Raw genomic sequence first — 15,164 nt, 5'->3', positions numbered from 1 at the left:
ATGAATAAATACCAACAGAACCAGCCCCTCGGGCTATCTCACATTCACTCGTATCAGCCCATTAGGCAATAAAATGAAACAACAACAGCCCCTCGGGCAATATCACATCTCACACTGGGTACCCGCGCTCACTGGGGTGTACAAACTCTGGGAGGGGCTCCTTATAGCCCAAGCACAATATCAAGCCATCTTGTGGCATAATAAAACAGGAACTCGGCCTTATGACAAGCCACCTCGTGGTGTAACAAATTAGTCCCTCGGCCTCATAATCATGAATCAACACAATACCGCTACGGCGTGCAGCCTGATCCCATAATAACCTCACAACACAAGTCGTTGGCCTCACTCAGTCAGAAACCTCTCAAAGCCACTCGGGCACAGTAAAACATGATGAGCCCAAACTATCATTTTAAATGTCAAAATGAAGTAAATATGGCTGAGTTATAAAAACAGTAGAATACAGCATAACTGAGTACAAATATGAAGTCAAAATAGTGAGGAATAGTAGTAAAAATCCCCTAAGGGTCTAAAACAGTTGGCACGAGGCCCAGATATGGCATCCATCCCAAAACATGATGATAACAAACATTTTTCAATCAAATACATGTTTAAACAGTCATACTGGACGGATTAAGTCACAATCTCCAATGGTGCACGACCCCACGCTCGTTATCTAGCATATGCATTATATCAAAGTAGCATAACGATGTGTAATTCGGGGTTTCATACCATTAGGACAACATTTACAATCATTACTTACCTTAATCCGGTCCAAACACTAGCCCACTATCCCTTTGCCTCTCGAATCGGCCTCCAGATGCTCCAAATCTATCCAAAAATAGATTTATACCATCAAAATATGTCAAGGGAACAAAGCTCACTCAAAATAACCAATTTACATAAAAAATCTCGAAATTGGCCAAACCCGACCCCTGGCACACGTCTCGGATTATGATAAAAATCACAAAACTAGAATCCTTACACTCTCACGAGTTCATACATATCAAATACATCAAAATCCAACCATGAATGACCCCTCAAATCCCTAGAGTTAGGCCTCCAATTTCCAAGCCCTAGCTTCCAATTTTTAGGCTTTAGATTCCACAAATTCCATGTTTAATTAGGTAGAAATCCCATTAGGATTGAGTATTAAGTCCATAAATCTTACCTTCAAGTGTTTCCCCTTGATTCCCTCTTCAATCCTCCTTAAAAAACTCTAAAATCGTTCAACAATGGTGAAACTTAGACCCAAAATCGCGGATATGGCCTTTTAAACATTCTGCCCAGCTATTCACGATCCTTCTTTGCAAATGCGGTAAACACCTCGCGTTCACGAAGAACAAACTTACGTTGACCAATAATTCCTTCATCGCAAACGCGATACCCCTAACGCGAACACGAATCTTCAGCTCATCAAAGCACCGTGAACATGACGACCCTCTCGCAAACACGAAGCACAATTCTCCAGGACCCCAACTGCTCACCTTTTGTTGGCCCAAGTACAGGTGAAGTTTTGAAGACTGACAAAAGAACTCAGACATGGACCAGGTCCATCTTGTGAAGCACAGTCATGATCAACCCAAACATGTGAGATGCACATGAATGAGATAAATCTAACTTATTAGAAGTAATATCTCCTGATCTGATCGAAAATGTTGCATATTGGATAAGGAGAGAAAGACTCCTTACACGAAGAGAACACCGTTTAGGAAGATAGTAGTGTTAGAGTATGAGATCAACTAGAACTCTTCTACGATAGAAGAGTAGCATCTGAATCCCAGTCAATCTCTAATTACTAACCTATTAAATATCATTGTTGTTCTATTTTACGAGTAATGCACATAAGAAGAAGTTAAACTTAAATTGAGAGCAAAAGAGCAAGGCGATTTTGCAAGCAATTTATGTGTGCTTCAAGTGTGCAATCCTCAAGCTTCTTGAACAAGATAGAAGAACCAGGTCCTTCTATAATTTAGTTAAGCGAAATTGGGTACCACACAAATCACCCCCCCCCCCTTTGTGTAGTATTGAAGTATAAAACATCAATTTGTATTAGAGAAGGTTATCTTTGAAGATGTTAACACCTTAGGAAAAGATCAAGATGAGTGCACCACCTGGAAACTGAGAAGGGCAATCCACTGCTAGGCCCCCACTCTTTAATGGTCAATACTATTCTTAGTGGAAGAAAATGATGAGAGATCACATCATAGGAGAAGACTATGAATTCTGGGACATAGTCAATGATGGTCCCCTGGCTACTACAAAGAAGAATGCTGAAGGAGTGGATGTGCCAAAGACAAGAGCTGACTGCACTGCTGAAGACTTGAAGAAATGAGAAAAGAATGCCAAGGCCAAAAAATGGCTTGTGTGTGGACTGGGTCCAGACGAGTACAACAGGATTCAAAGTTGTACCACTGCTAAGGAGATATGGGACACTTTACAAGTGGCTCATGAAGGAACTCCTCAAGTAAAGAGATCAAGAGGAACACTGCTATATTCTTAATATGAGAATTTCACTATGAAGGAAGTAGAAACTATCTAGTAGATGTACACAAGGTTCACAACACTAACAAATAAACTTAAATCTCTTGGGAGAATTATCATTGAAGAATACAAGGTTGAGAAAATCTTGACAAGGGTCTTACCAGTAACTTGGGAAAGCAAAATCACTGCTATTTTAGGAATCAAAGAACATTGCTACTCTCAAGTTGGATGAACTGATTGGAAATCTCACTGCCTATGAACTGAGAAGGAAAACCATTAAAATGGATGCACCCAAGAAGGAAAGGAGTCTGGCTCTCAGAATAGCTGAAGGTGCAGATTTGGAGGATGATGAAATGACCATGATCACAAGGAATTTCAAAAAGTACCTAATGAGAGGAAATGGTTCTTCAAGAGGTACAACCTTCAACCAACCAAGGGCTCTTGAGAAACAAACCAACGAGGGTTGCTACAAATGTGGCAAGACTGATCACATAATCAAGAACTGTCATCAGAGGGAAACTGAATGGAAGAAGGAAAGGGCTGAACGAAGGAACAGGAAGAAGGAATAGGTTCAAACCAAAAGGTACAAAGGACCAACAAAGGCTATGGTTGGGGAGAAACATCAGATGAGGATTCAGAAGATGAAGTTGGAGATGAACAGGCACTTATGGCCATCAGAGAATCAGATGATGAACAAGAGGTAAGTGTGATTCATCTCAAAGACAAGATTAAATTTCTGTCTAAAGCAAGGTTATCTGAACTATTGCTAGACTTCATCGATGAGTCTGATATAATTAACAATGAAAAGGAACAGCTGTCTAGGGAGTGTGTGATCTTAAAAGCCAAGTGCAAAAATCTAGAATATAGGGCGAATGAGAGTGACAGTAAAAATGCTGAGTTGAAGAACCAGGTTCTTGAACTCGACACTAGTGCCTTTGAACTTAGGTCTAAAAATTTAAAACTGAAATTAGGAACAGGAAAGAAGAAAGCTAATCACACACATCTTACCTTAGAAGAAAACCTAGGAAAAATGACAGATGAGTTGTACAAGAAAGATGAGCAGATAAGAGTCTTAAAAGAAGACCTAGGGAAGGTAAAACATGAACTTGACAGAACTTGCAAATGGAATAAGGCTTCTGATACACTATCCTGGCTACAAGAACATCACAGTAGCAACAATAGAGGACTTGGCTATGGGACCCAAGCACCTAAGTAGGACCCCAAAAGTAAGTACATCACTCTTCCTAAAAACAAAATTTGCACACACTGTGGCAAGACTGGTCATTACAAAAATAAATGTAATACAAAAGAAAAGGCCAGTCAAAAGAACAAAACCTTTGTTCAAGAGAAAAATAAGCTGCCTGGGTGGGCCAAAAGGAATTTAATTTACCCCTTTGCCTATAGAAAGGGACCCAAACTAGTTTGGGTTCCTAAGACTAACCCCTGATTTCTTTTTGCAAGTTCAAGTGAAGCGAAACAGCCAAATATGGTACATAGATAGTGGCTGCTCAAAACATATGATTGGAAGTAAGAAATAGTTCCTTTCACTTGAGGACTTAAAAGGAGGTAATGTCTCCTTTGGAAATGGGAATAAAGGTGAGATTATTGGGGTTGGAAAGGTAGGTAAGACAGACTCACATTCCATTGAGAATGTCTACTTGATAGATAGCTTGAAATATAGCCTAATCAGTGTATCACAACTATGTGATAGAGGTAACCTTGTAGCATTTACCTCTACCGAATGCTTTGCGATTAATCTTACCACTGACAAGATTGTTTTGTAGGGAAAAAGAGTTAACAATATTTACATTGTAGATTTTTTCACTCTTTCAGAAAATAAACTCACTTGCCTGAGTGTATTGGACAATGATCCCCTCCTGTGGCACAAAAGACTTGGTCATGCAAGTGTAAATCAACTCAACAAATTAGTCTCCAAGGACCTGGTGATAGGGTTACCTAACATCAAGTTCAAGGAAGACAGAGTTTGTGAGGCCTGTACAAGGGGGAAGCGGGTAAGATCATCCTTTAAAAGCAAGAAAATGGTAAGCACAACCAGGACAATGGAACTGGTTCATATGGATCTCTGTGGTCCAATGAGAACTTTGAGCAGAGGTGGTAAGAAATATGTGATGGTACTTGTTGATGATTACTCTAGGTTTACCTGGGTACTGTTCTTAACATCTAAGGATGAAGCATTTGACATGTTTACTGTCTTTGTTAGAAAAACTCAGAAAAAACTAGGTAATCAACTTGCACCAATCAGGTGTGATCATGGAACTGAATTTAAAAATGCTAAGTTTGCTGAATTTTGTGATGAGCATGGTATAGATCATAATTTTTCTGCCCCTAGGACTCCTCAACAAAATGGAGTAGTTGAAAGAAAGAATAGGACTCTTGAAGATATGGCTAGGACTATTCTTCTTTCTAGTAAACTTCCCCATAGCTTCTGGGCAGAGGCTATAAATACTGCATGTTATATCATTAATAGATGCATGGCTAGACCTCTTGTAGAGAAGACTCCCTATGAGTTACTTAAAGGGAGAAAACCAAATATATCCCATCTTAGGGCATTTGGATACAAGTGCTTTGTGCACAATAATGGAAAGGACTCCCTAGGTAAGTTTTATCCCAAAAATAACGAGGGAGTATTCTTGGGATATTCTTCACATAGCAAAGCTTATAAAGTGTTCAATAAAAGAACTTTATGTGTAGAAGAAACTATACATGTAGTTTTTGATTAAACTAACGTTCTTTCTGAGAGATAAGAACATGGAGATGAAGCTATTGGGCTGGTAAAAGATTTAAGTGAAGTCTCAGTTCAAGCTAAAGTTGCACCTAAAGAAGGAACGGGTGATGGAATGGGTTCTTCCATCCAGGGCAACCTAGTAGGGGGAACTGAACAAAGAGGAACTGAAACCAATCCCCTAAAGGAACCTGTTCATGACCCTATTCCTCAGCAACAGAACATGGGAGAAACATCATGCAGAAATCAGTTGGTTGTGAAACCTCATAAGTATCAAAGTTCTCATCCTATTGAGAACATAATAACTAATCCAACCTCTGAAGTTAAAACTAGATCATAATTAAAGAATCTGTGCTTTTGATGCTTTCCTATCTCTTATTGAACCTAAAAATGTTATTGAGGCTTTGTAAGATGTAGATTGGGTAAATGCAATGCAAGATGAACTCATTCAGTTTGAGAGAAGTCAAGTTTGGCATCTAGTTCCAAGACCCAAGGACATATCAGTAATTGGCACTAAATGGGTCTTCAGAAACAAGCTTGATAAAGATAGAACAGTTACAAGAAACAAGGCAAGACTGGCAGTCCAAGGTTATAGCCAAGAGGAGGGTATAGATTAAGATGAGACCTTTGCTCCAGTTGCGTAAGACTCCTTATAGCTTTTGCAGCACACATGGAATTCACTCTTCATCAGATGGATGTCAAAAGTACCTTCCTAAATGGATACCTAAAAGAAGAAGTGTTTGTTAAACAACCTCCAGGGTTTGAGAACAAGGAGTGTATGGAACATGTGTACAAATTAGACAAGGCTCTCTATGGACTCAAGCAGGCTCCTAGAGCATGGTATGAACGACTGTCCAAATTCTTGCTTGAACATGGCTACAAAAGAGGTAAAATTGACAGTACTCTATTCCTGAGGGAAAAAGGTAAGGATCTTCTTGTGGTACAAATATATGTTGATGACATAATTTTTGGGGCAACCACTGACAAACTAATTAAGGATTTTGCCAAATTAATGGGGAGTGAGTTTGAAATGAGTATGATGGGTGAGCTTAACTTTTTCTTAGGCTTACAGATCAAACAAAACCCAAATGGAACCATGATCCATCAGCAGAAATATGCATTGATCAAGAAGTTTAAAATGGATGAATCAAAGGAAATAGACACTCCCATTGCAATAGCTACTAAATTAGACATAGATGAACCTGGTTCATCTGTTGATCAGACGTTGCATATGGGTATGATTGGTTCACTTTTGTATCTTACTGCCAGCAGACCTGACATAGTTTTTAGTGTAGGGCTTTGTGTTTGTTTTTAGGAAAATCCAAAGGAATCTCATTTGACTGCTATCAAGAGGCTATTGAGATATTTGAAAGGCACTACTAATATGTGTCTTTGGTACCCTATGTTGATGCTGATTATGCAGGTTGTGGATAGGAAGAGCACCTCAGGTATGGCTCATTTTCTTGGTTCATGTATTGTATCATAGGCCACTAAAAAGCAAAATTTAGTGGCCTTATCCACTGCTGAGCCTGAATATGTTGTTGATGCCTCTTGTTGTGCTCAATTGATGTAGATCAAACAGAAGCTGATAGATTTTGCCATTGAAGTTGGTTGCATTCCTATCTTCTAAGATAACACTAGTGTTATAAGTATGACAAAGAACTATGTTCATCATAAGAGGGATAAGCACATAGAATTTTGTGCTACTGATAAACAAATTGCTGACATCTTTACTAAAGCGCTGAGTAGAAAAAACTTTGAAAGAAACAGGTTGGAATTAGGGATGATTAATATCACCTGATAGGACCAGCTCAGAATGCACAATGAAAAAAAATCTGAAACAAAAAAATGAAAAAAATTCTTTTTGGCAAGGAAATCTGAACTTGTATAAATATCTAGATTAATTTTTACTCAGCTTCATACTGTAATTAGTATACTCCTGTGACATGTGTTAATAAGACTCACTGATCTCTTACAAAATTTTCTCTATTGTGGTAAATTGAGGCATGGTCAAGAGAATTCTAAATGAAGAACCTGGTTCATCAGTATTGGTTCATCTGAATGCTAAGGTATATTTTCTATACTCTACATAATTAGAAATATAAATATTTAAATCATGAGCAGAAGTCCTACAATTGTTCAACTCCTTAGAAAATTCTATCCGTTTGATTTTGAACCAGTTCTGTCCGCATTAGAACTCTAAACCACAAAAATTGCCTAAAATCTAGGGAAGCTTAACCGTTCATTCAAACCAGAAATTTTAGGTTGATTAGACCTCTAATTGACCACTGCTAGAAACTGTCGTTATCCATTAAATGAGTATTTCTCTTTAAATACGTATTATTACCTCCTGCCATCTTCATAATTCTAAACCGTCAAAAACCCTTCTTGACTCTCAATTGATTTCTTCTTCAAAGTTCTAACTCACCAATTCTCTCAAGAAATCAGCTATCATGACAAACCCACAAGACAATCCTGGAACTCCTCCACAACCCACTCCCTCTGATTCATCTACCCCTCCTCCACCTAGCACGTCTCCCAAACCCAGGCTAAGAAGAGTAAAAATGTTTGCTCACAAAATGGTGGCATCTGGTGCTCTCTCAAAGAAATTGAATGAGCAATTAAAGGCAAGTCAGGCTCAAGACTGTAATTGTAACTCTGATTCTGAGTCGTACAAATCTGCTAGTGGGGGGGAAGGACCTGGGTCTTCTAACTCTGAGAAGGATCAAGAATCCTCTTCTAAGGTAAGTTCTTCTTTGACTAAGAATTTAGAAAATAGGTTTGTTTTGGTTGGGCCTATTAGGAATGTGGAATTACCTGAGTTAAGATATAGTGGTGGTAAAAAGAAATCTGAAAAGAAAAAGAGAGAGGGTGAATGTGGTAACGAGAGGGGTAAAGGGAAAAAGAGTGGTTGATCATTCACTCACTGCTGATTTGTCTATACCTGCTATTTGTGGGGTTAAACAAGAAAATGTTGAATAGAGTGGCAAGAAGTCAGGGGAAGTGGTTCTAGTAAAGCTGCTGAAGGGTTAGTTAATCTAAGCGCACAGGGGGATGAACCTGGTTCATCAACTGAAGAGACCCTAGCAGACCTGTTGAAAAAGGTAGGGGCAAGTTACGATCCAAAAAAGGAGAACTCCCACACCATAAGCCCTAGTGCTCCTAAACCCTCCAAGAAAAGAAAGGCTTCATCCCCAACAACTACTGAAACTTCCTTGCTAAAGGGAAGAGCCACAAGAAGCAGGGTAAAACAGAGTAAGAGTGATCTACAAATGGCTCTGGCTGCGAGTAAGAAAAGAAGGGTGGCTAAAGGAAAGGGTAAGGTTGCAGAGTCCTCAGAAGCGGTTGATGTTGATGAGATGGAACAGGTCAATCTGGAGAAAGTTACAACAGTGGAGGTTTAGACCCCAAGACCTAAAAGCCCAAGACTTCTTCCAAGAAGTCTTCATTTGTGTCTGAGGCTGCTGAACATTCATTGGCCATGAGGACAAGGTCTACAGTGAAAAGTAAACAAGTTAGAGTTTCTGAAGATGAAGAATGGATTGGTGAAGATGAAAATGAGAATGATGGTGAATAAGACAAGCTTGCCATGTTTGGCAAAAGAAAACTTTTGAAGGGAAGATTGCTGAAAGATTTAGTGGAATCAGGGATGGTTCGTTTGGTTGACACACTGGCTATTCAGGGTTGGAAAGACATGGTCCTTCAGATGGATGGGAGATTGGCCAGAAATGAAATCATTGAATTCATGGCAAATGCTGAAGTCAAAGATGGCAGAGTTACAAGCAAAGTCAAAGGAGTTCAGGTGACATTTGATGCAGAGAAACTGGGAGAGATTCTAGACATCCCTGCTGAGGGATATGATGATTACACTAGACATAGATGGCCAAGTCTGGATTCCCTTCCATCTGCCGTTACAATCACTAGGAAATTTTGTGATGAATAGGTGAATGAGGCCAAATTTGTGCACAAGAGTGAAATGAATCCACAACACAAAGTCATTTTTGAGTTTGTCAACAAGTGCCTACTGCCCAGGCAGGAGAAAAGGCATATTGCAAATTATATGGACTTAGTTCTGATGGAATGCCTTGAAAGTGGAAGGAAAATCAATTGGCATGCATTCATCATCAAGCTACCGGATAAGGTTATCAATGTCACCAAGGTTACGCTACCCCCTATAGCTTTATTCTGACTGCGCCTCTTAAGAAATGGGAAATGGCTACAAGAAAGGATTACTTTGGTATTAATACTCTGCTTGCTTGTGACTACTTAGTCGATGCCATCCCAAATGAACCTAGTTCATCCAAGAAGACTCCTATCAACAGTAAAGTCAGGGCTCTTGTTCAGGAAAGTGAAGCCAAGGATGCTGAGATAGCTAGGCTAAAGGCTCGTATGGAAGAGATGGAATTTGAGAGCGATGCTCTCAGAACTGAGCTTACCAAGGAAAAGAAGAAGAATGATGGAATTCTTCACAATATGCTGAATCTTCTTCAAGCCCAAAACCAACCCTCTAGCTCTCCCAAGCCTTATGAATTCTAGCCTTTATCTCCTGAACCTGTCTAGTACCTTCAGTGACCCGGATTAGGGATTTTTCTTTCTTTTTACTCATGTTTTAAATGTTTTTACTTTCTGGTTGTGGATTATGGTAGAAACATATCTTCTATCAATGATATCTACTATTTTTGCTCTTGTTCAATATTAATCTTTCCTTGATAGTTTAAATATGTTTGCTTGATTACTGATGATTAATCGATGATTGCACTTGCAGTTGCCCCAGTGGCCATGAGTACTTATTAAAATCTGGGACTCACATTGTATGCAACTTTATGATGATGCCAAAAACGGAAGAGAGAGAGAGAGAGATTGTGCTTTACATATTCTGAATAAGTGATATTTATAACCTAATTAACCTGGTCCTTTGATGATAAGTGAATTTTCTAAACTTTGTATTAATGGTTAAGCTGAGTTCTTACAGGATCCAAGTAAGTAAAAAGCATAGAGTTTGTCATCATCAAAAAGGGAGAATTTGTTGGCCCAAGTACAGGTGAAGTTTTGAAGACTGACAAAAGAACTCAAACATGGACAAGGTCCATCTTGTGAAGCACAGTCATGATCAACCCAAACATGTGAGATGCACGTGAAGGAGATAAATCTAACTTATCAGAAGTAATATCTCCCGATCTGATCAAAAAGGTTGCATATTGGATAAGGAGAGAAAGACTCCTTACATGAAGAGAACACATTTTAGGAAGAAAATAGTGTTAGAGTATGAGATCAACTAGAACTCTTCAATGATAGAAGAGTAGTATCTGAATCCCAGTCAATCTCTAATTACTAACCCATTAAATATCAGTGTTGTTCTCTTTTATAGGCAATGCATATAAGCAGAAGTTAAACTTAAATTGAGAGCGAAAGAGCAAGGCGATTTTGCAAGCAATTTATGTGTGATTCAAGCGTGCAATCCTGAAGATACTTGAATAATATAGAAGAACCAGTTCCAAGTGTCTATCTTTTATTCTAGTTCAATCGTAGTAGGTAATTTTACATTGTACCTTTTAGCTTTTATAGAAGCAATTATATTAGGTACCTAGAGTGTTCAAGTTAGAGTTAACTTGAAGTTGTCGCAACAGTTGAGATTGTGTGCCACAACGGGATTAGAGTTAATCCTAGGTTTACAAAAGAGTTTTGTAAATGTAGTTTTTGGCTCAGTGATTTTAGTGGAAGTTTGGGAAAATCCTACTGAGTAGTAGGTCATGGTTTTTTCACCGTTTGAGCCAGGTGTTTTACACGTAAAAATCTCTATGTTCTTTATTTTCTTTTCTTATTATTCCGCAAACAGTAGTAGTTGGAACACATAGAAAAACCAGGTCCTTCTACAGTTCAGCTAAGCAGAAATTGGGTACCACACAAATCACACCCCTTCCCTCTTATGTGGTATTGAAGTATAAAATATCATATGACTTGTACGTGTGGTCGGAATTGGATTTCGTGAAGTTCATAGTTGATTATGATGGAAGATTCTTATTTTGGAAGCTTTAAGTTGGAAGAATCGACTATGGTTTGACTTTTGAGTAAACGAACTTAAAATTGGGATTTGAAACTTCCAATAGGTTCGTATAATTATTTTGGACTTGGGAATATGTTCAGATCGGGTTTTGGATGAACCGGGAGCATTTTGGAGCTTATTGTGGAAAGCTGGCATTTTGGTTGAATTTCATAAGTTTGGGTTGAAGTGGATTTTAAGGTTATCGCTGTCCGTTTGGGATTCTGAACCTGGGAATAGCTCTGTATGGTGATTTTGTTCTTAGGAACATGTCCGGACATTGATTTGGAGGTCCGTAGGTCGTTTCGGCATTAATTAGCGAAGTTAGGAAGTTGGGAGATTTTGGAAAGGTTGACCGGGAGTGGAATTTTTTATATCGGGGCCGGATCTTGATTCCGGAAGTTGGAATAGGTCTGTACTGTCATTTAGGACTTGGGTGCAAAATTTGAGGTCAATCGGACATAATTTAATAGGTTTCGACATCGGATGTGGAAGTTAGAAGTCCAATAGTTCATTAGGCTTGAATCGATGAAAAATTTGCAGTTTTGATGCTGTTTGGAGTGATTTGAGGCATTGACTAAGTTCGTAATGTGTTTTGGGACATGTTGGTATATTTGGTTGGGGTTCCGAGGGCCTCGGTGGATTCCGGATGATCAACGAAATGAGTTTGGACTTAGAAGAAGTGCTGAAGCAGTTATCTTCTGGTGTAACTGCACCTGCGAGGTTTTCGCCACAGCTGTGGAGCCGCAGAAACAACCAAGAGGGACGCAGATGCGAATTTTTTTTGGGTAGTGATAAGACCACAGATGTGATCATCTCGCCACAGAGATGGGACCGCACCTGCAGAGTGGGCAGCGCAGAAGCGTGGGCGCAGAAACGTGGGCGCAGATGCGCATGAGGACCGCAGAAGCGGCCAGCAACCTTGGCTTGGTTTTCTTGCAGGTGCGAGACTTGGAGCCGCAGAAGAGACCTCTCATCACAGAAGCAAAATTGTGTTGGGCAATGAGGATTATTTAAAAACGGGGGTTTGGCCCATTTTCATCTCAATTCGTCCATGGAAGCCGATTTTGGAGCACTTTTGGAGTGTCATCTTCATCAACTATAATGTTGTAAGTGATTTCTTCACATTGTGAGTTAAATACATGATTTTTATATGGATTCAAGCATCAAAATTGGTAGAAATTAAGAGATTTTGAAAGAAACCTAGAAATTTGGTATTTTGGGATTTTTACCACGAAATTGGACATAAAATTTAAAATAAATTATATCTTTGAGTTCGTGTTGTTATGGGTAATGATTATCTTCGAATATTATCGAAATCCGGGCACGTGGTCCCAAGGGGTAACTTTATCGACTTTTCGAGTGGAGTTGAGACTTTACTTAAAATGATTTATTACGAGTTTGGATTATATTTTTATTGGTTTGCATATTGTTTTGACTAGTTTTGGAGCGATGTACATCGGGTTGAGTTGTTAGAGAGGCTTTGGAGCCGGTTATGGAACTCCGAAGCGAGGTAAGTCTCCTGTCTAACTCTGTGAGGGGGAAACTACCCCTAGGTGATGTGTTTGATATGTGTTACTTGTTGTGGGGAATGCGTACGCACGAGGTGATGAAAGTCCGTACGTATTTAGATTCATGTTATTGTACGGATAGACTTAGGTTCACACCATGCTAAACCTGTAGTATAGGGGTTGTCTTTGCTCGTTTAATTCCTTTATTTTGCATTACAACTTGAGACTAGACTTGCATAGAATAATAGACTTTCCATTGTAGAGATTTGACGGGCTTCATGATTAGCTATGGAATAATTATAGTCTCCTTAAGAATTTATCTCGCATTGTGCGTCTTCATCAAAAAGCTTCCTTAAAGTTCATAACTCATACGTTTATTCGTGAGTGGGGTCAAGGACCCGTCAAAGCTTCCTATTCTAATGGGATCGGGCCGTCCGCCTTGGCGGTGTAATAGATACATCTATGGTTCATGTCGTTCGACCCTCGCCAATTCACACACTTTTATGGGATCAGGTCGTTCGCCTCAGTAGGATTATGTACGACACTCTCATGGGAGTGGGTCGTTCGCCTCGGCAATATAATAGATGTATCTATGGCTATGTACCATATTATGATGGGATCGGGCCGTACGCCTCAGCATTTCAATAAAATACTCCTATGGAATCATGCGTAATATTCGTCAGGAGGCCAGTGCATCTGGGAATTTTCCTGATTTTAATTATCGCAATCTATCTGGTGAGATCCATTATATATATATTCTCCAATTTAGGAGGTAACTGTTAATTGAGAGTTTGAGTTGCGGTTGAGAGGAGGATTGCACCACATATTTACACTTGTTTATTTCATTTTTTACTGTGCCCTACATCTGTTTACTTCTTATTGTAACTGTCTAATTGGACCACTAGTAAGTGCCGATGTCGATCCCTCGTCACTACTTCTCTGGGGTTAGGCTAGATACTTACTGGGTACGCATTGATTTACATACTCATGCTATACTTGCTGCACATTTTTGTGCAGGTACATATATGTCGGGTGGTCTTTTGGGGGCAGAGGCACAGCTATTGCGACGACTTACTATGAGCTGCATTTCATGCTATGATCTGCAACCTGCAGAGTCTCCATCAGAGTTATTTATATTCTCTTGTCTAATTTGTATTCTACATAGATGTTGTATTTTATTATATTTCCTAGTTGATACTCATGCACTTGTGACACCGGGTTTTGGGAGTTCCTACGGGTGGTTCATTATTGTAGTTCGTGTAAATATTATCGTCTACCCTATAAATTTTGTTTCACGCTATTCAATTAATGAAATTTATGAGTCCAACATTTTAAATGAGTAATTAAGTTGATCAATCACCGTTGTCTTGCCTGACAGTGGTGTTAGGCGCCATCACGGCCTTTAGTGAATTTTGGGTCATGATAAGTAAATTCTTAAATTCAGGAGATATATTCGCGATTAGGATAGACATATTCTAGTTGACTTACTTGGTTATTATTGTAGGCGTTGCATATTCATTCTAGTTAATTTTGATTCTATAGACATATAGTATTAGGTTGGCTTGAACAGGCGATCGAGGCGTCGAAAGAACTTCGCGAGCAGTTTAGATCCAGTTAATGAATAAATTAGATAGATTAAGTAGTTGCATCAACCGGAAAAATGCAATTGGAGAGGCATTAATCACATAACCCCAGAATAACAAAAATACGGCAAAAACCTCGTGCGAACACCCGAACAATTCAACCAACAAGTCCACATGTGTCACAATCACAACGACACAACATGCCAATAATTGTCATCAAGACATAAACTCATAATTTCTCAGCGTAGTGCACAAGGACAAATCAATAAGGGAAAGGTGATGGCTGTCAAATATACAACATGAATTCAGCTAACCCAAATAGCAACAATCTCACAAATGCCCAACTTGGTAAAGTAAGGAAATAGGATCATAAATCAAGATCTCTAGCATGGAACATGATCTCAAGTAATCATCCAAGGTGAATACACGTAGTGCAGAGATCTCACAATCAAACAAGGCAATAAGAGAAACCTCAGGTCAAATTCGGTCATAAATTACAGATATGACCCTGTACGCATTTGTCACCTTGTATATACGTTGTTTCACACATATCACAAATAAGCAATTAAGCCAAATCCTAATGGGTAATTCCCCACACAAGGTTAGGTAAGATATTTACCTCAAAAGCCCTCAATCAATACTGTAAAAGTACTTTTCCTTTAAAATTCACCTCTGTTCGGGCCAAATCTAGCCAAAAATTATGTAATAACATCAAACAATGCAAGAAAATTCAATTAATAAAGTTAAGATCTTCACATATTTTTCAAAATGTCAACAAAAGTCAACCCTGAGGTATCCGGATCAAA

The 15,164-nt window shown here is 39.0% G+C and overlaps 1 protein-coding gene across 1 annotated transcript; it reads left to right on the top strand.

The window, feature by feature from the left end:
- Nucleotides 1–7,677: 7,677 nt before the first annotated feature.
- LOC104228539 (uncharacterized) lies at nt 7,678–8,801 on the top strand. The gene is made up of 3 exons (XM_070158059.1): nt 7,678–8,116; nt 8,207–8,592; nt 8,685–8,801. The coding sequence occupies exons 1-3, from the start codon at nt 7,678–7,680 to the stop codon at nt 8,799–8,801; spliced, it is 942 nt and encodes a 313-aa protein (XP_070014160.1).
- The last annotated feature ends 6,363 nt before the right edge of the window (nt 8,802–15,164 follow it).

The sequence above is a fragment of the Nicotiana sylvestris genome, chromosome 9 (genome assembly GCF_000393655.2).
Source record: "Nicotiana sylvestris chromosome 9, ASM39365v2, whole genome shotgun sequence".
In the NCBI taxonomy this organism is placed as follows: Eukaryota; Viridiplantae; Streptophyta; class Magnoliopsida; order Solanales; family Solanaceae; genus Nicotiana; species Nicotiana sylvestris.
Note: the sequence above shows the minus strand (reverse complement) of the source record. Positions and strands in the feature narration are given on the sequence as shown.

Excerpts from the sequence above, each read along its gene's own strand:
- LOC104228539 (XM_070158059.1), top strand. The coding sequence starts at position 7,678 with ATGACAAACCCACAAGACAATCCTGGAACTCCTCCACAACCCACTCCC. Across the intron at positions 8,117-8,206 it reads TGAATGTGGTAACGAGAGGG|AGTGGCAAGAAGTCAGGGGA; the intron begins GTAAAGGGAAAA and ends AATGTTGAATAG. Across the intron at positions 8,593-8,684 it reads ATGTTGATGAGATGGAACAG|GCTGCTGAACATTCATTGGC; the intron begins GTCAATCTGGAG and ends TTTGTGTCTGAG.